This window comes from Gouania willdenowi, chromosome 6 (assembly GCF_900634775.1).
Source record: "Gouania willdenowi chromosome 6, fGouWil2.1, whole genome shotgun sequence".
Lineage (NCBI taxonomy): Eukaryota > Metazoa > Chordata > Actinopteri > Blenniiformes > Gobiesocidae > Gouania > Gouania willdenowi.
In genome coordinates this window covers 42775413-42802227 of record NC_041049.1, presented here as the reverse complement: position 1 = coordinate 42802227, position 26815 = coordinate 42775413, and the positions used below count along the sequence as shown (strand labels likewise).

At 35.9% G+C, this 26815-nt stretch overlaps 1 protein-coding gene across 1 annotated transcript in view; it reads left to right on the top strand.

Moving 5' to 3' along the window:
• The window catches only part of shank3a (SH3 and multiple ankyrin repeat domains 3a), a 245538-nt gene that overhangs the window by 40338 nt on the left and 178385 nt on the right, over window positions 1-26815 (top strand). Inside the window, 2 exon segments of the mRNA XM_028449494.1 lie at window positions 678-881; window positions 5646-5717. Of these exon segments, the coding sequence (XP_028305295.1) occupies window positions 678-881; window positions 5646-5717 (276 nt within the window).

Genomic DNA, 26815 nt, shown 5'->3' with positions numbered 1-26815 from the left:
TTTTTGTATAATATTGTTGTGTTATTGTTGTTATAATATTGAGTTTTTGAAATAATTTATGTATTTGTGTTGTCATTTTGTTTATTTTTTCAAATGTTTGTATCATATTGTGTGTTTTTGACATAGTTGTGTATTTTTGTTGTAATGTTGTATATTTTGCTCTCTTTTTTTGTCGTATTGTGTGTTTTGACATAATTTGTATATTTTTGCTGTCATTTTGTATATTTCTTTCTCAGATTTTAGTTGTATTGTGTGTTTTTTATATATTTTGTGTATTTTTGTTGTTGTTTTGTATATTCTTCTCTCATTTTTGTGTCATATTGTGTGTTTTTGATATAGTTTTGTATTTTTCTTGTAATTTTGTTAATTTTTCCCTCTTTTTTGTTGTCGTATTGTGTGTTTTGACATAATTTGTGTATTTTTGTTGTAATTTTGTATTTTTTTCCTCATTTTAGTTGCCCTATTGTGTGCTTTTGACATAATTTGTGTATTTTTGTTGTCATTTTGTGTATTTTTGCAGATACTTTAAGGGCAGCACAAAATATTTATTATTAGATTCAGTATTATTATTTAACGACAGTTTCAACCACTCCTATGTTCTACAATGCATACAGTATATGTATTTCAACATGATGTTTCTCATTCTCATCCTTCCATATTTGCTCTCATTCCTGCAGAAATGTATGAAATTCAACGTAGACGCCCCCATCTGGCGCTCGAAGCAGCGCATCCTGTGTACTCTGAACCAGAGCCTAAAGGATGTACTCAACTATGGCCTTTTCCAGCCGGCTTACAACGGCAAGGCTGGAAAGTTCCTGGATGAGGAGCGACAGCTGAGGGAATATCCCTTCCCATCCATTGCTCCGGTGCCATACTTGGAGGTATGTGTACACGTCGTGTAGCAGCAGAGCCCCCCAGGTGGAAAATGAGATGCTTTATGCTGTTCCACTGCTCCATACATAATATCTGCACTCCTATCGCCCCCCCACCAAAAATGAAATAAACAATCATTATTAACCAGAGGGAAAAATCTATTTCTGTCACGAATAATTCATTTTTTTAATTATTGTGACTTCTGAGTCCATCTGTGATGAATTACTTAGGAAATTGTTCTCTTAAATATTTACTAAATAATGGCAATCATTTCATTTTTAACAGGGAACTGTGAGCATATTATGTAACATTTTATTACAGGGCGAATTTGGTCTGTCAGGAAAGCTTGAAAAATGCATAACTTTAAACCTAAGGTAGATGTGGCTGCAGCTCTCAATACTAGACTGAAAAAATTTAATTGCCTATTGAAATGTTAATATTGAATGATACCACAGAGTATAAAAAACTGTTTTTACAAAATGTACAACCACACACACATTATGACATAAAAAAAGAAAATTCATTAAAGAACTCCATAAAACACACAAGATGACTTCAAATATACTAAATAATAACAGATTAATACACAAACTGACACAAACTAATACACAAAACTCCGAAAACACACAAAACAACAACAATTATAGCTCAATAATAGAAAACTAAACAAAACTATAACAGATATACACAAAAGTAACAGAAAAATATACTAACCGACGACAAAAATACACAAAATGACTTCAAACACACACGAAACGACAACAAATATAAACAAACAACAACAAAATATATAAAAATATTCCAAAAACACACTACAAATATACAATAAAATACAGAAAATGACAACAAAAATAAACAGACGAGGATAAAACTAAACCAAAAACTACACAAATATACCACAACAATATACAAACGAAAAACAAAAAAATCACTTTACTCAAAACTCACACAAAACTACAACACAAATACAGAAAACACTCCAAAAACACATAATTACAAATATACAGAAAAATAACAGAAGAACAAAGGAAATACACAAAAAAGACTCTAAACACACAAAACATGACAAAAAGACAAAACTGAAAACAAAACAAAAAATAACACAGACCCTTGGTTCTCTCATGTGTTGATGCTCAGAGTGGTCATTATTCCAAATAATTCTTTTTTTTTGTCTGCACATGCTGTTAAAGGTCAACACTACAAGAAGTACAATCTTTTTAAGACAGAAATGCATGTTTTGTTATTGCAGTTAAACAAATGAATTTAATTTATTGCATAATTCTAAATAATTCTGACATAAATCTTGATCATGTGACCCTCAAATCAGATACAATCTCATTTTTGTGGCCTTGATGTGATAAAAGTTGCCGGTCTCTGGTGTATTTGTTTGAGCTGTGGTTAGTGTCACTAACTCTATTTTGTTTAGGCTTTTAAATCTATTTAAAACTTTATTCAATCTGGAAAGTCTCATTGAGTTTAAAATGTTTTTTAAGAGAGTCCTGGGAAGTATTTCATGTAAGTGTTTTTAGTAGAGTCAGGCTTATGGGTTAAACCTGGTTTAGCTAAGCTTTCTGTGACCATGCTGGCTTTTACCATTTCATTAAACTCTTCTCAGCTTGGAGCTCCACAGCTGAGCCAAGCCAGCTGACGGTGTTTAGCATTAGACCCATTAGATTGATCACAGATGTAATGATTAGAGACGTGAGGGCACATGCGCTGCAGCTTTTTTTTTTTAGATCAACAGGATGTGACATCACGTGTTACTGAGCAGTGAGAATAAAGGACGGACATGTTTGAGAAGTTTATGTGGTTTGAACATTTCAAAGGAAGTAAAGGGTTAAAGATGATGTTTTACCAAAAACAACTGATCATGTGATCACACACCGATCATGTGAGTTTGATCATTTTTTTAAACACCTGTCAGCATTTAATAAAGGACAATGCTGTAACTCACATATGTTATTTATGAGACTTGTGAGTGTTTGATGATTATTAAATTCAATTTAATTTTCTTTTAAAACACCATAATAAAGCAGTATTAAAAAAAGAAAAAGAAAAGTATAACAGAAGATCTCCATTGAGTGTTTTAAAGCATCACTAAATGACTTTTCAAAATGATGACGTGGTTTGATGATGATGAGTGCGTCTGCAGCTTAAGCCAAGCCTGCTGCTTAAACCAGTGGATATTTCATCAAAGTGTTCTCAGTAGAGCCAGGCTTATGGTATGAATGAGAAGCCAATAGAAACCAATGCTGAGACCAACAGGACGTGATGTCATCTGTTACTGAGCAGTGAAAATAAATGACAAAAAGAAAAAAAATGGACATGTTAAAAAAAAAAATTCAATCAATATATCACAGAAAATAACTGATCATGTGATCACACACTGATTATGTGCGTGTGATAAGTTTTTTAACAGCTCTCAGCGTTTAATAAAAGAGATGATGTAACTGACAATGAAATAATATGTAATTTATGAGACTTGTGAGTGTTTGATGATTAGTTTGTTGAACTCAGCTCTAAATGAACAGCGGGAGCAGCAGTGGTGCTGTTGGATGCTGTTGGATGCTGTTGGATGCTACATCTAACACTGTAGACGCTGCAGGTGCAGCTGAGCTGTGCACGAATGTGCGTGCACATTATTACTGATGGTTTAAACACATGGAGACTGTGATATCTCATTAAAAATACAGTACACATTAAAAATGTAATAAGACAATGATTCTATTGTCATTTGTATGGATTTAAAATTATATTAAAACATTTACCATTCTGTTTAATTTCCTTTTAAAATACCGTATTAAAGCAGTATTTAAAAAAAAAAAAGTGAACAGAATTCTTTTTGACTAATTTTTCCTATTGTAGATCTATGTTGAGTGTTTTAAAGCATCACTAAATCACTTCTTTATTCATGATGACGGGGTTTCATGCGAGTGCATCTGCAGCTTAAGCCAAACCTGCTGCTTTAACCTGGTCTAGAGCAGGTTTGACCCACGGACTGTGTTACTATGGTAACCAAGGTGTTTTCTCATTGATGAAGCGGCCGTTCCAGTTAGAACCTGGCTTAATGGAGCCGGACACTTAGGTTTAACCTGGACTTAACCCTGAGCTGGGTTTGATGAAATACCCCTATGGTGGAAGCAGCTGGGGTTAAAGGACTTGCTCAATGTCCCACAGTGTATTTGAACTGGCAACCCTCCTTTTACAAGCCCCCTTAGTAGCAGAGATTGTGGGTTAAATTCCCAACCTGACTGTAACTGTTAGCAGAGATAAGTATCCACTGCCTCCTTTGCTGCACATTAAGAGTAAAGCAGATAAATGAAGGGAATAGAAAGTGCACTGTCAGTATTCATTGATTTAAAACCTCGTTGACGACCAGCTGTGCTTTTAATTCCTTACTGTAGCCCTGCTGCGTTGAAGCTGCACACTCAGTGTCTCTTAATAAGAAACATGGGATTTACTATTTTTTATGTTTATTCCATAGTGTTTCCAAATAAAATGTTACAAGTTTATGATAAGTAAATGTGATTGGCAAAATGATCTGATTAGTGATTATTATTGTACGCTGCAAAGAAGTGAGACAAACTCACAAAATAACTCCAAAAACACACACAAAATGAATGAGAAATACACAAAACTAAGCAAAAATATACAAAATGACTCGAAAAACCTTCACAAAAAAAAGAATGTAATACACAAAATGACAACAAAAAGAGACAAAATGACACTAAATATACACAAAACAACAGAAACATTTACAAAAAGTCAAAAAATATACATAAAAATTACTCTAAGAACACAACAAAAGCTGTTTCAGGGTTCTCAAAAAGTTTATCACGAATGTGTCAAATTTGAACTTATTTGAACTTTTTAACTGCAACTCAGCACTAAATGAACAGCGGGAGCAGCAGCGGTGCTGTTGGATGCTGTTGGATGCTATTGGATGTTACATCCAACACTGTAGACGCTGCAGGTACAGCTGAGCTGTGCACGGGATGTGCGTGCACTGCACAAACATCCCTATTTTTATCACTTTGTCAGGCCATGTTTTTGCTCATTTAAATGCATTTTTTCTACCATACTCCCATTTCTGCCACTTCTACATCCCATTTTAATATATTTTCTGCCCATTTATTTCAATTTTAAGACATTTTCAGCACTTATAAACCCTTTCCACATAACATCACATATGTTGACCCATTATTGTCACTTTTAACATTTTTTCACCATGTCTGATGCTTATTTTTGCATTTAACCACAGTCACGCTTTGTCATACACATTATTTGCCAGTTTAGAATAATTCTTCCCCCTCCCCCCATTTCTACCACATTGCGTTTCAGTTCTTTTTTATTTTTTAAATGGATCATTTTTATTTTTCATTGTGTGTTATTTAGTTTTGTCTATCTCTTCATTGTCCAGCCTGTTTGTTCCCCTAAAACCTCCAAGTATGTGCTCGCAGATTTCACAGTGAGAAACCTCAAATAGACTTTGTTTCATGTGATAAATATATGAAATTTGAATAAAGAAATGCAAGATGTATAATTGAGAACTGCCATGCAATGTTAAAAAGTGTTAAAACAGTTTCAAACAAAGGAATATATATATATATGTCCCTGATGGATTACAGCACAGCTTGGTAACACCAATAAGACTCTATTTGTGCTTTTTTGTGCTGTAATAATAATATATACAGTGGTTGTCAGCATTTAAACCCAACACACAACTACACGGAAATAAACATGTATGCTTCTCTTTTTTTGTGTTAATCTAGTTTCGCTACAAGAGGCGTGTCTACACTCAGACGTACGTGGATGAAAAGCAGCTGTCCAAGCTCCACACAAAGGTAAGACCTCACTGCTGCTCTCAGGGCCTCACATTCTACCAAGCACTGGCGTTCACGGCCTTGCAAATGAATGAGTGTCAGGAAAAGTAGCGGATTGAAATATGTTGCATATTAGACCTCATCCTCATCACCATCGTCATCATCGCTGTTTGGCTGTTTGTGAGAAACTAAAGGTTGAGCTGATTTCGGACAGATATTTAGAAATGATGTTTGGGTTTGGTGACACGCACAGGTCAGATGATGTCTGAGCGTGTGCACGATGATGCACTTTTCTGTTGACATTTTAGAATGCTGAAGTGTAGGAGGTTCCTACAGCTTAATAAACATGCAGTGTTGGGCGGTAACGCGTTACTTGTAACGCGTTACCGCCCCAATGTCACTTTTGACAGTAACTAGTACTGTAACACAATATTTGTCTAAAGAAATAACGCCGTTAGCGTTACAATATGGTACTTTGCTAGCTGCAGTGTACTTCCTGTTTACAGTGGCGCTACATATTTAACAGTAGAAGAAGAAGCATTGTCAGCGTGTTTCTGTTTACGTCACGTGCGCCAATCATGGCGAGTCAATGCGAGAGCAGGACGAGCTTCTCAGAGTGGAAATACGCGTCTTATTTTTGTCTCCAAAAGATGCATCAGTGAAGCTAAGCTAACGCTGCAGCTGGATTTTAACGGACCGTGACTGTTATCCAGGGACAGGTCAGCCAAACTATTGCACGGTATGTTGTTGTAAATAAGAAGTCTGTCGCTGCTGCTGAGTCACTGCTAGCAGCAGCTCATTAGCCTGATATGTTTAGCATTGTGTAGCTGAGAAAAATGCTGTGAATTAGTTTTTCCACATTTATTTTTATAAGCATTTTCAACAGCAGAAGTTGCATCTGGAATATGCACAGCTTACTTTATATTACTGTGCTAATGGTAAAAAAATACTGTTTTAATTTTGGAGCAGCTGTTTTGTGCTTTATATGCACATCATTTATAGTTGTTTTATAGCAGTTGATCAACAGTGGATTATTTTATTATTACAGCACTAATATGAAGCTGTATGGACACAAATGACCCAAAATAAATAATACATTCTTCAATTCTAAGTAACTCAAAATTTACTTTTTACAGTAACGCATTACTTTTTGGTGTAAGTAATCAAAATAGTAACTGAGTTACTTTGTGGATGAAGTAACTAGTAACGGTAACTAGTTACTTTTTTCAGTAACTAGCACAACACTGTAAACACGTTTTGTTTAGTATGAGAGATCTGTGTGGCCAATCCGCACTAGTGTTTACCAGACAAGGGCAACAAGTGGAAACATGAAAACACACAAAGTTATAGAGAAATACACAAAAGAACTGGTTAAAAAAATGACTAAACAAAAACAAAAGTATATAGAAATTTCTCATAACAAACAACACAGAATGAGAGAAAAATATACAAAACAACAAAAAAATATGCAAAAAACAACAAAAATGCAAAATGAGTGGAAAAATACAGTAGTCTCTCTCTATATCACTGTTCACCTTTTGCGGCTTCTGTGTTTCGAGGATTTTTTTACAGCGTATGAACGCGCATTGTGTTCTGCTTCCTGGTTGGCTAATGCTGCGTTCAGCCACCAGCGACACTTCCAACTGGGTGAGTTTCACTGCCTGCTGAAGTGAGGAGCTGCGCTACATTTTCTCCTCTCACAAACATAAACTACTCGTGAAAAAAGCCGGTGTGATTAGCGACTAATGCTATCCTAGCTCGGTGCTACAGAGAGAACCATTAACTACTACTACCACCTCCTCGCTGATTCTCATCTATGCCAAAACCTTCCTAGTCCGGTCCCAGTTATAAAGGCCGTGTCATACAGCTCCATGTGGTCACACACAGCTTCTACTCCATGGTTGAATGGGTGAACAGACCGGTGTCCGTGTTGACGTGACATCATCGTCAACAAAAGAATGCGTTCTGCATCAATGTCTGATGGCTAGCAGTGTGATTCTGAAGTGCTGTATGTTTGAAAACAGGTTTCTATTTTAAAATCTACAAAGGTTTAAACAAGAGAGAAATGTTAATTCCTATCTGAAAATAAGTGTATAAGGTGTGTGGTGAGGGGTTTTACAGCCTTCAAACATGTATAATAATTGTAAAAAATAAAGCTGACTACTTTGTGGATTTAGCCTATTGCGGGTTATTTTCACCCCCGCGGTAAACAAGTGACTACTGTATACAAAATGACTCAAAATCCACAACAAATGACAACAAAAACACACAAATTTAAAATACTCAAAAGAACAACCAACATTTACAAAATGATAAGAATCAATGTTTATTTTTATTATTATTTTCTAGTTGATTGTTATTATTTAATGTTTACACTATTAGAGAGAGCACAATTCACCAAGTCAAATTCCTCGTGTGTATAACATACATTACTTGGTCAATAAAGTTGATTCTGATTCTGATTCTGATTCTGATCACATTCTTGTTGCTGAGCTGTGATTAAACTTGCCTTTTTCTGGTGTAAACTAATTAGTTTTATACTAATGTGAACATGGAATGATTTTCTTCTTGTATATGTAGTTGGTACATGAGCAGAAAATCTCATCTATATTGTTAAAATAGTGCTTGTGTGTGTGTGCGTGTGTGTGTGTACATGGCATGTAAAAAAAAAAAAATGGTGTGTGTTTTTGTGATGTTATCATCTATTAATGTTCTGCACATTTTCTAATTAGAAATATATTAGGTAGCCTGCCAGTTACTTTGATGTTCTTTTATATATTCTTATTATTATTAATTGACTTATGCTTGTAGGAACACATTAACAAATTATTGCCACAATTTTGGCCATTTAACAGAATATCTTATTATAACGATAATCCCTATAATCACAGTTTAAGAGAAAAGAGCTTTTCTTTAAATGTTGTGTTTTAGGCATTAAATATCACTCTCTTTCATTTCTGCTGGATAATACAAAATGACACACATATTTAAGTTGTAAAAAGGCATTTACTAAGTTGTTTTTGAGTTTTTTCCTCCCTTTTGACTATGTAAATGTATAAATATAGTCAAAGATTTTATTTCTGCTGAAGAAAAATCAAAAAAGAACTGGTGAAGGAGAATCGAAATGAAGAAAATAAATGATGAGAAAGATGAGTCATGCTTTGACCGATCAGACTGCTTCCGTCTACATCTTCATAAGTGAACATGAGTGAGTGATACTCAAAACTAAACCCCAATCATTGTCCTCTGAGCTGCCATAGTGGAATCCATTTCATTTATTGTGATGATGCCTAAAAGATTGGCTTGGTGAACATTAGGTCAGGCTGTATCAGCCAGGAAACATTTAGCTTCATTTATTTCTATGTTACACATTTCACTCCTGTAATAATAATAATAATAGTAGGATCATTCCATGTCATTTCAACTATCGGCCCACACACTTTGGTCTCAAAAAATTCAATTGTCCTGTGATAATTCAATAGTCACACTAAATTTTTTGTTTGATCGGATGAACACTTTTTGAGATATAGACAATTTAGTGAGGGAGGATGTGTCGATTTTTGTGCGTTCATATTTTTCTTCCATTTTCAGCTTCCAATATCTCAGGAACCACATAGGAAACTGAATATACAAAAAGATCTGCTATACACCCCATCTGGTGGACATGCCAGTCCCTCAAATTAAAAAAAGTTAGTGTGGGTTTGGGTCTGGAACATGTTTGGTCCTTCTGTAAACAACTTTGGATATTTCTCAGCTCCCTGTAATTTAATCAGTTTTGAGCTATGCACATAGACTGTTCATATCACTAATGATTAGTCACATACTGTTATGCATTGGTTCTTGTGTGACACGCTCTTGAAATCTGAAAAAAATACACTTTTTTTTTTTTTACTATTTTCATTGGCAATTTATTAAGAAAAAATCTGATCTCTGTAATAATGTATAGTATAAAGGTTATTCTTTCTTGGGATGTAAAACAATTTTTCTTAACCCCAACTTTGGAGCTGTTTCACCATTCGTGGATATTGAAAATCCTTTACATCAGGCTATTGTAGCTTGCCTCTGTGTCTTATAATCATTTATTGTTCATTATTTTGTCCTGAAACTGTGTTGAAATGACATGGAATAACCCATACTAAATTCATATAAATTCATTTACTTTTACTTTTACTATAACTATAACTATAATTTCATATACTTTTTCCTATATATTTAGTCATATTAAAGCTTTTTTAAAAATCATCATACATAGTGTGGGCCTCATAAATCAATAAATCAAAGATAATTTGCTCAGGAAAAAGTTGACATTGTTGGAATAGTGTGGTGCATTGCATTGTGGGAAGTGGAGTCCTATAGATGGATACATGGAATTGTTTCTTACTTCATTGTTACTGTGATTTTCCTGTGTTTATCCCCTACAACTCCCAACACATTCCTGGTGTTTTCACTCAAAGTTATGGAAAAACAATGGCAGATGTTTATTTTGGAGTTTACACAGAATGATCCAAATATGTCTGGTCGGAATGAGCCATTATCACGGGGAATAGTGGGAACAAGAAATCACTGTCCTCCTTTTTTACAGAAGAAACACAAGAAATCACAGCAAGAATGAAGTAAAAGCAATTCTATTAATCTGTATACAGCAGTGCTTCTCAACCTTATTTCTCCTATTTTGTCCCTGGCTCCCTCTTCATATAAGCACCCCTTCTACATTTTAATATGCTGTTTCATTTGTGTGTCAGCGAGCTCTCCTCAACTCCTTCCTGTGTCTCCAACACCATGGTTCCCTTTAGGCTTTTTCCTCAAACTCATATTATTATGTGCAAAAAAAAACAAAAAAAACAATGCAAATTCCAAGTCATTACTTCATTAGTAAGTAAAGTATTGTGCATTGTCTTCTTTTTAAATTATAGCAAACTAATCATTGTCTCTTATTGTTGGAAATGTGATTAAATTCATAATCACACTTCCTGTTTCAATGAATTACAAAAAAGACATTTTATCGAGCAGTGTTATTGTTAGTTTGTGGTAAATTTGTCCAAAAAATAGCCTAAATAGGAACTAGGAACGAGGGCGACCGTGGCTCAGGTGGTAGAGGGTTGTCTTCTGATCGAGAGGTTGGGGGTTTGATCCCAGTACCTGACTATGTGTCGAAGTGTCCTTGGGCAAGACACTGAAATCAAAGTTGCTCCCAGTGGTCGACTAGCGCCTTGCATGGCAGTCCTGTCCCACTGGTGTGTGAATGTGAGAGTGATTGGGTGAATGAGCTGATACAGTGCCTTGCGAAAGTATTCGGCCCCCTTGAACTTTTCGACCTTTTGCCACATTTCAGGCTTCAAACATTAAGATAGTCTCCGTATAAATGGACCTGCTCTGTGATAGTCTCAGAGGTCAGTTTAAAGCGCAGAGAGCATCATGAAGACCAAGGAACACACCAGGCAGGTCCGAGATACTGTTGTGGAGAAGTTTAATTTGAATTGATTGGGATACAAAAATATTTCCCAAGCTTTAAACATCCCAAGGAGCACTGTGCAAGCAATAATATTGAAATGGAAGGAGTATCAGACCACTGCAAATCTACAAAGACCCGGCCGTCCCTCTAAACTTTCAGCTCATACAAGGAGAAAACTGATCAGAGATGCTGCCAAGAGGCCCATGATCACTCTGGATGAACTGCAGAAATGTACAGCTGAGGTGGGAGACTCTGTCCACAGGACAACAATCAGTCGTATACTGCACAACTCTGGCCTTTATGGAAGAGTGGCAAGAAGAAAGCCATTTCTTAAAGATATCCATAAAAAGTGTCGTTTAAAGTTTGCCACAAGCCACCTGGGAGACACGCCAAACATGTGGAAGAAGGTGCTCTGGTCGCGCAACACAGCTCATCACCCTGAACACACCATCCCCACTGTCAAACATGGTGGTGGCAGCATCATGGTTTGGGCCTGCTTTTCTTCAGCAGGGACAGGGAAGATGGTTAAAATTGATGGGAAGATGGATGGAGCCAAATACAGGACCATTCTGGAAGAAAACCTGATGGAGTCTGCAAAAGACCTGAGACTGGGACGGAGATTTGTCTTCCAACAAGACAATGATCCAAAACATAAAGCAAAATCTACAATGGAGTGGTTCACAAATAAACATATCCAGGTGTTAGAATGGCCAAGTCAAAGTCCAGACCTGAATCCAATCGAGAATCTGTGGAAACAACTGAAAACTACTGTTCATAAACGCTGTCCATCCAACGTCACTGAGCTCGAGCTGTTTTGCAAGGAGGAATGGGCAAATATTCCAGTCTCTCAATGTACAAAACTGATAGAGACAAACCCCAAGCGACTTACAGCAGTTATCGCAGCAAAAGGAGGCGCTACAAAGTATTAACTTGAGGGGGCTGAATAATTTTGCACGCCCAATTTTTCAGTTTTTTATTTGTTAAAAATGTTTGAAATATCCAATAAGTTTCGTTTCACTTCATGATTGTGTCCCACTTGTTGTTGATTCTTCACAAAAAATTACAGCTTTAGATCTTTATGTTTGAAGCCTGAAATGTGGCAAAAGGTTGAAAAGTTCAAGGGGGCCGAATACTTTCGCAAGGCACTGTATGTAAAGCGCTTTTGGACTGCTTCAGTGTGGTTATAAAGCGCTATATAAATCTAGACCATTTACCTATTGCTTTTTAAATTAATGTTCAATAAATGTTTACGAGGACCCCCTCAAATGTGCTCCTGTACCCTGAGAGGTATGTGTACCCCTGGTTGAGAATCTCTGGTCTATGAGACTTTTTTTTTCAAACAAATATCTTGATTTTTTTTTAAATTTTTTATCAATTGTTATCTGAGAAAACAGATAATCTCCCGCCACTTCAATTAATCATGAATAAATAAATATTTATTTTCAACTAACACAAACCTCTGGTTATTATGAGAAATGTTATCAGCCTCATTAAATAGATAGTGTCTGTGTGTGATTACATATAATTATATATTTATAAGTGTGTCTACATTTTAAGCTTGATTTAAGCGAGCTCAGCAGTAGCGTCACACCTGCGTTTAGTATTTTAGATAACAGCGATTGTCATTTTCACCACTTTTGCAAATGCTTCAATTGTCACTCATTCATTTATGAGCAAAAAACAAAAACAAAAGACGAGGCTTCCTAGAGTTTCCCATAAATAATGTGGAAAAATGAAATATGCATTAATAAAGATGGAATCTAATCGTGTTAGACAGACACGAAGCCTCTTCTCTTCTCTCTACAAATCACTTAATGCTTCTGAGTGACTCCTTGGCAGCCGTGATGCCCACTATTCATCATCCCGCCTGCTGCTCCTGCACAGCACAGGTCAAGCATTAGCCTACTTTGCTAGTATTGAGTATATCAGCTGGAGGCTAATATCTGAAATGAGGTCATAGTTGATAGTATTTTCACCCCCATTCTCTTTTCCTTTAGCCTGAGCGGATCGGACCCTGTCAGCCTGCGACTGCCCCGCTTCACCAAGCAGGCTTCATGGAAAATTTACAATGTGCACATTTAGAATGAGGAGTGAGCTGGTGTGTGGGTGTTCCCTGTGGGTTAGTGACCATGTGATGAACTGGTCTGCTAAATGGGGTGCTTTCTTACAGTGACACACTTGAGCTTCCACTGATAGTAAAAACATTGTTTACTGATTATTCTTTGAGAGTTTTTGTTTTGCTGATTCCAACACCCCACACAGTCATAATAAAGCTATAGGGTCGTCCCATGTCATTTCAACACATTTTCAGGACATCCCACGCACTTCGGTCATAAAAAATTCAGACATTTTCACCAAGGGTTCCATAATAATTCAGTAGGCACACTGTACATCTTTTGTTTAATCAGATTAATACTTTTTAAGATATGGACAATTTATGTGTTGATTTTTGTGCGTCCTTATTTTTTTATTCCATTTCAGCTTCTAATATCTCAGGAACTACACGGAAACTGAAATTTGGTAAAGTAATACAGCTCCACCTCTCAGAATATACAAAACAATCCTCTATACATTCTATCTGGTGGATTTGCCAGCTCCTCCAAATTGACAAAAAGTTAGTGTGTGTTTGGGTCTGGAACATGTTTGGGCCTTCAGTAAACAACTTAGCATATATACTAATATAGACTGTTCACATCACTAATGATTAGTCACATGTATGAATTGGTTCTTTGGCTCTTGAAATCTAAAAAAATGCTTTTTTTCTCTATCATTTTCATTGGTCCGTAACTAGGGTTGGGCACCGAAGAACCGGTTCCAAACAGGAACCAGTTCCTAACGTCCGGTTTCGGAACCGTTACTAAGATGTTTGAATTTTGATTCTGTTTTCCGATTTCTAAATGCCCACACTAGTTTGTTTTCGCGGGATTTTTATAAGGTGCGTTCAGAACGCGACTATAGCAACTGTAGTCTGCGCGTGCATGAGTGTGTGTGTGTGTGTCTGACATCAGTTTGGGCTGCAGAGTGGAAGGGAGATAGAAGTTAATTACCAGTAAAAAGCCCAGTAAAAGTCTGGAAAACAGTCACCAGGAATACATATTTATTCCCTGGTAAAGACAGCAGCTCTAACAACAGGTAAAATGATAAACTGGTGATATTACAGCCTGTACATGCAGTACGGGGACGCATTCACTCCGCCTCCGGGTCCTAGTGCCAGCTGTCCAGTAAAGCCTCTTCCGTTTACCGTGTTTACCGAGGTCCGTGTGTTTAATTAGTCTATTTTTTTTCTTTTTTAAAGTGGTGCAGTTTTTGTGGCTTATAGACTCCATTTACATTGATGTATATAATATGTTCCCTACAATATAAACAAGTTCAAAACATAGCTAGTTTTTATAGTTTCTGTTGATTAATTTGTCACATGACTGTTCCAGGGTTTGAGTTTGTTTTATTTAGTTTCACATCTACCTGTAGCTCTTTGTTTTTAGACTGCTGACAACTTGTTTGTAGTTTTATTTCAGCAAGTTTCACTTTTACAGTTACAGTTGGGGACCTTTGTAATTGAATATCCTAGTTAAAGTAGAGCAACAAAATTCAACTATATCAACTAAGTGAATTAATAAAAATGGCCTGTGTAAAGGCTTTTTCAAATGAAAAAATATCCTGTTGATCTGCACAACTCAAAGAATTGGAATCTAGAATCGTTTAGAACAGGAATCAAAATTGAGAATCGGAATCAGAATCATTAAAATCCAAACGATGCCCAACCCTATCCTTAAGGGCATGTGAGAATGTAAGAAAAAAGAAATACTGATCTCTCTTTTAATTTATAGTATAAAGGTTACTCAGTCTTGGGATATAAAACAATTTTTCTTAATGCCACTTCTTCATTTTTTTTTTTTACCACTCGCGGATATTAAAAATCCTTTACATGAGGTCATTGTAATTTACAGTGTGCCTATTGAATAATCACGAAACAATTGGTAAAAAAAAATCTGAATTTTTTGAGACTGAAGTGCGTGGTCCATTTGTTGAAATGACAAATAGATTTACACCTGACTGTCAACAAACCATTCAAAACCCCTTTTCCACTTATGAACCGCTATCATTGAGGCACAGCTGAAACACACACAGACCAAGTGTAAACTGTGCTTACTCTTTGGATAAAAGGATTAGTTCTGTTCAATACGATTTCCAAGCCCAACCTTTGTGTCAGAGAGCTTGATTCACAAAGAACTCTCTATTATGGTGATACTATTCCTCCTACACTGAGCCTTTCTCTCTCTCGCTCTCTTGGTCGACACATTTTTTGTATTTATGAATCAAAATTCTTGCATTGTTTTTCAATTTATGATGATTCTTCACAGAGTTGTAGCTCTTTCTTAACGGGATATGAGGATGATGAGATGAAACGTTTGTTTTGCTGTATGGCGTCGGATGAGAGGATTCTGTTCACCAGGGGGAATTCCTCCTGAACAAAGAAAGCTCCCCTCATGGATAATCCTGTAAAGCTGAAAACACAAACAAGTAAAAAAAAACATGTGCAGTCGACCATTTACAGTTTCATTTAAATTTGTGTTTGTATCTTTCATATTTCAGGATCTGAAACAGGCAATGGCTGCTTTAGACTCCCTCTAGTTTTGTGTGGCTCCCAAACTTAAACGCGACTAAAAAACGGAATAAGATACAAAGAGAGGAAACCAACATAAGAAGACCACACAAAATGACTCATACCAAACAACAAAAATAAATAGAATGACACAAAATGAATGAAAAATATAAAAATTACAACAAAATACAATAAGTTATTCCAAAACTATAATTAAAAAAAAGAAGAAAAAAAAGATGCACACAATATCGAAAAGAACAAAATAACAAAAACCTACAATCACAGAAAAATGGACAAACCGACCCAAATTAAAACAAAATGACTCCAAGAAACAGATACAGTATAGTTACAGAGAAATTACATTAAAAAATTACTCATAACCAACAAAACAACAAATCACACAAATTAACACAAAACACAAAATGAGTGAAAAATATAAAAAATAAATCAAATGATGTGTGTGGCACATATCGCCCTGACGCAGTGTCTGTTCGACCTGAAACTTTTTGAACAGCATGCGCATGTCCCCATGGTGTGCATCCATGGGGACATGGATGCACACCATGGGGACCGGGTCCGGGTTAGACCGGACGGGAGCCGCACGAACACAGAAAATAGTTCCCGGAAGTTATTGATGGGTCGGGCAATTAAAATCCATTGATTCCGAGTGACATAACCGGGATTTTAGGTAATTTGTCGTCAATAACTGCATTGATTTACGGACGGGACATGAGAGGAGGAGGGGCGTCTGAGCCACATGCACACAGAGCCGTTTAGAGAGAGAGTTGCGACAACGGAAGTTTGAAATAGACTCAAATAGTTCCAGGAAGTTACAGCGGTTGTGATATTTTCACCATGTGTTTATAACCTACGATGGCACCTTGGCTGTACATGACATGTTTGTGTGTAATTCATTTTCCCACTGGGTTTTTGGAGTTTTTCCTTGTTGAACGAGGGAATGCTCCGGGACATTTATTATCCATTGGTGCAAACTTTATTTATCAATTTATCATGCACATGTCTGTAAATATGGATTATATAAGTGGTTTATTTTTTTAACATACTATAATTGAGTAGCTCCTATTTAACCATAATAAAATATTATATATAAAATAAAATATAAAAATATATTAAGGTCAACTTTTTCAAAGCCTATTTTTTGGAACAAACAGTTTCAGAACATCTGATTTCAACCTAATCTAAGTCTAACAATAACACAACCATGTACGTAAGTGATTAGTCAAATTAGATATAAATAACTGGGACACTCAGATGAACACTAAAAAAGACAGTTTGACCAACATGCACAAAATCTAAATTGTAAACAAATAACAATAATTTTATTTTAAATATTAAACTTAATACACATTAAACAACTCACATACATACTGTATACCTAATAAACCAAATAAACAGACACAATAGACCCCTAAATTATCAATAATAATAATGAATAAATCAATCAATACATCTTGAACATAATGTCATCTGTAACTAACTACAATAACTGATCGTTAGATTTCTAAATGTGAAACATCTTCTAATTAAAATAATACTGTTAGATATAAACTTTTGAAATCTATGCTTTGACCTACACAATATAATGTGTGTATGTCTTTATCTCTGTTGAGCTCATGCTTTACCCTGACAATTACAAATGTTTTACGTATCATAACAAAAGCAGACACATGTGCAGCCAAGGGAGGAGTGAACCGACCCAATGGCCCACAGCTGTGTTTTAGATTAGTGCCTGTTATTTCCTATTGACTTGATCTTGTTGTTGATTCATTTCTGTTCATCTGTAATAAATTGATTGGTTGATTCAGCAAAGCAAAACCTCTGACTATATGTCTCTGTATGTAATCTCAGGTAGTGAATACGAGAGTATCTCAAAACTCTAACATGTCTCATAGAATTAAACCAGGGAAATCACTCACACTATTTTACTTTGCACCCACAAATGAACCCCTTTATAACACTACAGAGTACAGAGTATGTACACCTCTTTGTACATCCAACCTTCAAACACACTAATTTGCCCATAACTGACAACTGTACTTAAGCTCCCACTATATGAATACATACTTCCAACATGCACTGTACGAGTTATTACCTCTGCTAAGCATGAAGCGCAGAGCAGGAGGTTATATTTTACCCTGTATTTGTCTGTCCATCCGTCCGTCCATCTGTCTATCTATCCATCTGTTCATCTGTCTGCCTGTCTGTCTTTTAGCCAGATCACTTGAAAAGTTATGAACAGATTTTGATGAAATGTTCAGGAAATGTTGATAATGGGTCAAGGAACAGGTGATAACATTTTGGTGATGTTCTGGTTTTCCAAAAAAAGAGAAAGTACCAAAAATAGGAGCTGTGCATGGGCCTGGGCCTGCTCTTTTAAGCGCGGTGGCTTATGGGTAATGTAGTAGTGGTGGGGAAGTGCACTGTGTGTATGTTCCGCCCGGTACTCGTGCTGGACCTGGTGGAGGTCAGCGCTATCCGAGTGCTTTGGTTATAAATGGTGACACTAATATTGATGATGTGTGATTAAAGTTGTCCATCTCTGATCTAAAGGAGATAGAAGAAGGTTTTTGGGTCAACGTTCTTCTCATCACCTCATAGATCGCAGTCCATTTCTTCCTATTCAATATTGAACAAAATATCAATGGCCTATTAACATATATCCTGTCTTCTAAGCTCCGCCCACTCTGCTCTGGTATCTCTCACTCAATCTTTCTCTTTCTCTCCTCCCTCTGTTTCCCCCTTTACTCCCTCCCTCCCTCCATCCTCTCTCTCTCTCTCTCTCTCTCTCTCTCCACTCTGCAGCAGAATCCCACTTTGCCAATGTGTCTGTCTGTCTGTACATGCACAGCAGTCTGTGTGTTCTGGTGTGAGTGAGTGACCATGTGAGCGTGCACGTGCTACTTGTATGAGAAAGAAGAGACTGAAGGAGAGGGAGAAGGAGATCAACATCATTGTGGAACAGGGGGAGGACTCAGTGGATGAGTGAGGTTGGATGTGACCATGTGGAGGACCAGGTGCTCTCTGAAGTGTAGCGTAGTGTGGGACGCCCCAGTGTGTCCGTGTGTGTGAGATGGGATCCGTTTTGGGCAGAAGACCATCAGAGGAGAAGAAAGGAGGGAGAAGTCCTGAAAGGAGGAAGGCCAGGCTCAATAGTAAGGTACCCCCAATTATCTCTTTTATTTAAATGGATATTCTCCTCCCTTCACTCTGTGTGTGTGGCTCAGGTTGTGTTGTTATGCTCTGCTGCATGTTGTTGGCTGTGTGGGGACTGGAGCTGAGGAAGTGTTGTCCAGAGCCCTGACAGAATGCTAATATGTCTCTCTGCACTGGTTGACTTTCCCCACTGTGGGTTTGGATATAAACTCTGCATTTATAGAAGCATAAAATACAGGATGTAGCTGTGAAATAAAGCTTTAAACAGCAGTATGTGATGATGTCTTACCAGTGTGTGCGTGTGTGTGATCTTTACTGTTTGCTGTCATAATGTCGAGCTCATTTGATTCTAAAAAAGTGTAGATTAAGAACTACACACTGTTAAATTCAGTTTTACTCTCACTAGAACTTTACAAAAGTATCTTAGTTTCTTTATTTGTTGTTGGTGTAGCTCAGGGGTTCTCAACTTTGTGGTAGGAACACCATTTGGGGTTGTGTGGCACTGTGAGGGGGTCACCAGAAGCCTTTAGGAAACTAACAATTTGAGCCAATTTTTGCTTATTTTTTCTGCTACTACACCAAACTTGCTTTTTTAACTTATTTTCATCACTTTTTCTTGCCATATTTTTCTTTTTTGCTACATTAATTCCATTTCTGCCACTTCTCCATCACATTTCAGTGCCTTTTTTGCATATTTTTTCCACTTTCAAGAAATGTATTCATCTAATGTCACATATGTTGACCCATTATTGTCCCCTTTAACCTCTTTTCACCATATTTCATGCTTATTTGTCATTTCCATTATTTTCCAGTTTAAACCAGTTGTTCCTACTTTTTCTGCCACTTTTAAGCCAATATAGACATTTTGAACCCTTTTTACCACTTTTTCTGTGTGTTTTGGCCACTCTGAATTTGCAACTTTTAACCAAATTCTGTAGTTTTTAGAATCCTTTTTCACCACCTTTTCCACAATTTTTGGTCACTTTTAACTAGGGATGTAACGATTAATCGTAAGGCAGTTAAAAATCGATTCATAGGTATCACGGTTGATATCGATTTTCTGAAAATTGAATCGCAGTACTTTTTTAACCAGCAGACACAAGTGTAGGCGGCGGGCGGAGTCTGCTAATACTTTCTTTCTGGCCACCTTCTACTTTTAAATATGTTAATAAATGATTCATTACCCCTTAAGCACCGAAAGAATATCTGTAATATTACTTGAATATCTGTAAAAGTCACGTTTTTCTATTAGCTCTGTCTGCTACCATAGCTTCTCTTCTTCACTGCAAGATATCTGCATGCCAACCGACCACTGTATTACCAGCGCCCTCTGCTGGTCCAAACAAATATGACGTAAATCAGTGTAATCACGTTTTTTTTTTTTAAAGTCCAATTGTTAAGGCACAAAATACTTTTTCAGTTGCACTTTTACAAGAAAAAGAACTATTATGCAGTTTTGCATTGTTTATTATAGAACCAGAATTTAAATTAAAAGGCTTCATTTTCATTTCTATTATTCCTTTATTTATTTCATTCAAGATTTATTTTTAGTTAAATTGCATTGTTTTGAATTGTTTATCAAGGAATTCTTTTGACAATGAAAAATAAAAGGAAAATAGTACAGTATTTTCTAGTTTTTTTTCCCAAAAAAAAAAATTGTCTACAGTCCCATTTTGTAAAATAAATCGTGAGAGAATCGTATCGTGGACTCAGTATCGTGAATCGAATCGTATCGGGAGTGGAGTGAATCGTTACATCCCTACTTTTAACCCATTTGATTTCTGGTTAAAACAAGAATTTAAACACTTTAAGATGACTGTATACTATGTCTCAAATAATACTAAATTTCCTGGATAACAGTGGATATTATTCAGATGAATAAATAAATGTGGTTATTGCTGATTCATAGAACAATGGACCATCAATTTTGCTGACTTCATAGATGGGTCCCAAAAATCTCTTCCCTTTATTCCTCCTTATAGATGGCTCTGCCTATATATAAACAAGTATTTTCAGACAAAATAAGCTATAAAATAAAAATATATCGTAATAGGCAACATTGGAATTTTCTGTATTGCCAAAACAGAAATCTCAATACATCTTGAATCGATATATTGCTCAGGCCTACATGTGGGCCACATCTGTGACCCCACTTTAGATCGAACGGCTCCATGTTTGGCCCCTGAACTCAAAGGAGTTTAAAAGAGAAAGAAAGAAAAGAAAAAGTTTGTTGAAATAAGTTTAACATCCCTGGTCTAGACCAATGCAACATACTTCAACATTTCCTCTGGCCTGTCTTTCTAGGACAGTTACTAATAATCTGCATAAATCACCATTAACAGAAATAATTAATCCAAACATTAACACTATTCTTTTTCTTTTGTGCAAAGTCAGCAACACTTACAGTATAAGTAACATACAGTTAAGCTTCATTTGTGTTATGAAGTTATTATAGAATACCTTATATCATAACATACTGAACGTGGCTCTATTCAAAGAGTAATTATTTAAGCCCTTGTGTGTTTCTGCAGACTTTTCTCCTCTGTTTTAAAGTTTTACTACAAATACAGCTTCATAATGGGAGGCTAACTTGTTGTGTCTGTATGTGTGAGAGGGAATAATAATAGCGATAGCATCGGAAGAAAGTCATTGATTCTGTTTTGTTTAGTATGTTGTGAAACCAGGCCATGTAGAAAGTGTTGCCCCAGGCTGTAACAATACCTCCCAGCACAGCATACTGTATATATAGGTCTCTGTTTGGAGCTACGACCAATATGTATTTGGTGTTGTTTAATTAAACTACAGAAGTTCATGACTTTATATCTGCATTACATATTGTTTCCATGTTTCATTTTCAAATTTCTAATCACTACATTTTATTCGGGGGCTGTTGAGGTTTTGCTAAATGTTGTGATAGATCATAGATATGCTAAACTTTAGGATTTACACGGTTGTGAATCGTTAGGTGAGAAATGGAATGTCAGCAGTGCTGTTTTCAGTCGGCTCTACAATCTAAACTCAAAGGTCGTTTCACTAGAAACCAACATATTTATGCCATCAGCAAAATCTTCTGTTCTTCGTCCTCTAACGTCTCAAACTGACTTCATTATTCAGACACAATGAGTTGATGCAACATGACCTTTCTCACATAAAGTAACCAGAAGTGTAAATAGTACTTATATATCCTACTCAAGTAGAAGTACTGTTACTTGATTGAAATTGTAGCTCAAGTACAAGTAAGTCATACAAATAATAGTACAAGGACAAGTAAAAAGTAGCTGAATGAAATAGTACTCAAAGTAAAAATTACTAGTTACTTTCACCCCCCACATTTATTTTTTGGTAATAAATTGAGTAAATATCTCATGTATAAACTTAAAAAGGAGGAGATTTTACTTATTTAAAACAAAGACACCTGTATAAAATAAAAGTATAATAATTCATTTTTAAATACAATAACATCAATCCATTCAATTCAAAATACAAAACATTTCCCAGGCTCTAAGTAGAGCTACATTTATTAACTCTAAAATAACCGGCATTCAATGCTGTTTTGGTGCCGTGCGTTAGGTTGGGGTCAATTATAATTGCAATTGCATAATTGATAATTTATTACAATGATGTATTATGCTTGTAAATGTAATTTAAAAAATCTGATGCTGTTGTAACCATAAATGAATTGTTTAGTTTAGATCATTTACTCTGTACTTGTCGTTGACATAAAAATTATATAAAAATTATCAATTATTATTTAACGCTAAACCGGGGAAACATGTTAGAGTTCGATGTACCGTTCTACACATGTAGCTAACAAATGTTCAAATGTTTTCCCACATTTTACCATTTAAAAAAAGGCACTGGCTATCTGGCTTACCCTAAACCTAACCCTAACTCTAACCCTAAGCCTAAAAATTGTTGCGATAACCCTAAACCTCATCCCAACCCTAACCCTAAGACACTATGTACGTGTAACCGTACCAATAGCACCGGGGGGTCGTCTGTATGGCAACTGTACAAATAGAGACTTTCTTTAAAAAAATTGAAAATCTAGGGGTGTACTGACAGATAAAGGGCTCAGCTCGGACCAAGACTGAATGTTTCCTCTCACCCCCCCCACCCCTCTCTGCAGTGCCATCGTCTAAGTCAATGCTACAATGAGAAAGTAACATACTGTACATCCTACTAATGGAACACTTGTTCTTCTGTGTTAAACTCAATGCATGTTAACTGTAGAATGGGACACCAGAGGCACAGTAATCAACAATAGAGTTCTAATAATCATCCAGCTGAATAAATAAACACACCACCCACATCATCGCCGTGTTCCAGCCTGAAGCTGGTGCTACTCTCTCTTCTTCGTTCGCTCTTGTTGTTTCCACCTCGATTAAGAATATTTTACAGTATTTTTTAAATGTATTTTGACAGACTTTATTTGTTTGTCGAAGCTCCAGCCCAGTTGTGTTTCATCCTCTGGCGCGGCCCACCTGTCTGTCCGTCTGCCAGTTGTCCTGGTGTCAGTTGAAAGCACATGACTGGACCTGATTCAGCTCTTTCTTTCTCCCGATGCTTTGATTCTGATGACAGATGCATTCCCACCATCCTCCTGCTCATTGTGCTGCTCACAGACACAAGCAAAACAAAACGACACCATCATAAACAGCAACAGATCTCTGCTGCAATACTCTGTAGTGTTACTGAGTAAAACTTGTAAACAGCATGACGTGATGAATATACTGAAAACTACAGGATGCAAATGTCCATTAGGTGTCGTGGTTTACACATATAGAATGCTAAAAGACATGTAAATGTAAACACGTCATCATTACAAAGTTTACATTTATCAATTTATTAATTTTCTTTTTGACAACTCTTTTATAGTTTCTATTTTTTTATTTGTTGAATTTGTTAGTTTATGTTGGTTTACTGTCAATTTCTGATTTCTTCAGCCTTTTATGAAGTTAAATATATATTTAATATGTGGTATATTAATATATTTAATATGTGGTAAAATTTTGAATTTGAATATACAAAAGAAGTCTGAATATATACATATATGAAAGTCTGTATATATGGAATTAAAACTGACGTCGTCAATGCGGCTGCCATTTTAGTAGTCATTTTTCCCTGTACTATCCCATTATTTATATTTTAATATGTTTCCATTTTGTATGACTATTTTATTTTATTTTTTTATCTTGATGTGTAACTCCATATGTCATTTCGGTAAATGTCTTTTGCACCTCGTGTGGGACAGTACTCAAATTTCGTTTCACACTGTGAAGTGACAAAGATTCTAATCTTGTCTGATTTAGATCGACTCATTTTTTGTAGGTGAGCTTCATACGTTGGAGCATCTCCTCTGTCTGTCCTTCAGATTTACATAATACAACAACATTTAGGCATGGTTCCTGGCTACTCAAGGCTGTGTTTGAGCTTGTGGTGCACAACTCAGCACAGATGATCAATGGGCGTATTTATAATATATGTTTGTCATGATTTCAATTTAAAAAGAAGTGATTAAAAGTCTGGAAAAACAGGACAAGTACGGACCCTCAGACTATTCAAAGGGATTAAAAAAGCCTCTAATGCAGGGATGTTTTCTTATCTGATGGTCACATAATCAACATTTATGTCGGCATTAATAATTGATATAAGCATTAATACGCAGGGGGGTGGGGGGGGCTTGTCTTTTTTTTAATATTTGTCTGTGTTTTTTTTTTTTTTTTCAGCTTTTCTGTGTTTTTCTTAGTTTTCTGTTCTTGTATATTTTTCTGTCATTTTTTTGTTGAGATTCTGTCAAAACTGTCGATTTGTGTCATTTTCTGTATTTGAGTTTTCAATATTTTCATGTCATTTTCTGTAATTTGCTTGACAGTTATTCAGCTATTCTGTAAAGTGTTGTTTTTTGTGTATTTTTATAGTCATTTTGGTTGTTTATGTGATTGTTGTGTCTGCCTTTGTTATCATTTTGTGTATTTTATGAATATTTTGTGTACTTTGTGCAATTTGCTGTCAATTTGTGTGTTTTGGGAGTTTTGTTGTGTATTATGTTGGGCTTTGAAATACAACTTTTGGAGATTTGTTTTGGGGGTTGCCTATGTCTGCTCTAATGTTACCATCCACCATGTAATTGCTCATAATTCAGTGTCATTGTGTCTAAAAGCAAAAGCTTCTGCACCAATACACTGAGGAAAGGAGTGAGGGTGAACTGTTTGTTTTAGTTGAGCAGAATGGGTTCAGAGGTCCTGTTCAATCTGTCTGTGCTCTGCATGTTTTGTGAATGTGTTGTTAAGGCAGAAAACAGGCGGTGGCTGCTTTATCCTGCTTTGTTCTAGTCTGTAGCCATTCATTCTACAGTGCTTCCACCACGGCTCTTGCATGTGTAAACTGCACTTTTTCGCAGGGAATATCACATTTTACTCATCATTTTGGTCTTCAGAGGTTACTCCAGGAGACGCCATGAAGTTACATTTGGAAAATGCGTCCAGGAGCCACAGCACAGAGGTTAGACACAACACAGGAAGAGAGAGTGATGCTGAAATATACTCCATGAAGGCAGTAGCCAACAGTGTTTTATTGGGATTCTCTGCTTAATGTTTTTAATCTAAGTTGTTTACTCCTTGGCTCCCTGAGCAGAAACAAGCAGGTTGGAGGATGAAAATATTCATAATTGATTGAATTATTTGTGTTTACTTCAATGTCTCATTGAATGATTTGTTACTTTAAGGCAAAATGTGGGACAAACATGCAAAGGACTTGACAATTCCTGTAGAATTTTCATAATCTATCAATTGCTTCAGTCAATCAAACTTTATTTATACAGCACCATTCTTACAATTGAATTGTAGATCAAAGTGTTTCACAGAAATGTGCTTATGTGATTGACAAGAGTTAAAAATGATTGAAAAAAAAAAGGTTTAGAGACTATTGCACATAGAGGTAGTTCAATAAAACAATTAAAAAGGTGATAAGAGTCAGAAATAAAAACAAAGCAGAGAAAGTGAACAATTTTTAAAATTTTAAACATTAAAATTAGCATTAACAAGTAAAAATAAAGTGCAAATTAAGAACCCTAAAAATTATTTTTTAAAATGTAGTCAAATTTAATACAATTTTCAAATTTCATCTGAATGTGTGATCTATGTTTTCTTTTTCAAAACGTGACAGATTTAAAGGAAGTTTTACTATCAAATTTACACCATTTAGTGACGTTTTACACATAAAAGTATAAGCCTTATTGACCTCTCCTCACACATTTTTGTATACGTTTCTAATTCAATTTTATGTAATCAATTGTGTGAAACTAATTAAACTAATAAATAAAACAAATGAATCAGTGATGAACAAATAGGCTTTATGAATTTTACATTGCCACAAAGTATCTTTGTAATTAGTTTAACTAGTATTTTCTGTTTCAAATTTCCAGAATTCCATTTCAGTTTACCCATTTCTGCCTCATTTCTGCATCAGTTTTGTTCCAGTTTATCATCTTTCCCTGTTTAGATGATTTTACTGGCTAATAATTCTTCTGAAATAGTACCAAACCTGCTAAATAGGGATAATGGATCAACTACTGTTAATATTTCCACCCAAAACAGGCATGTGAGGTATCTCCATGTCAGTGAGGTCTTACACATACTGTAAAAGTCTTGTGGCCTTCTGAGTAGAGCACACACAGAGGTGAAAATAGTTATTATCACAGTTCATGTTGGGTGCTCCTAGTCTGGGTAGTAGTAACTACTCATAATGACAGTCGCCCTAGCAGATAAAACAATGATTTTATAACTTGGTGTCAGAACACGAGTATATATTTGTTAAATAATAGTGATATAAGCTGACATAATACTTTTATAAACAAATCAATCCAGCATCTTTTTATATTTTAAAATT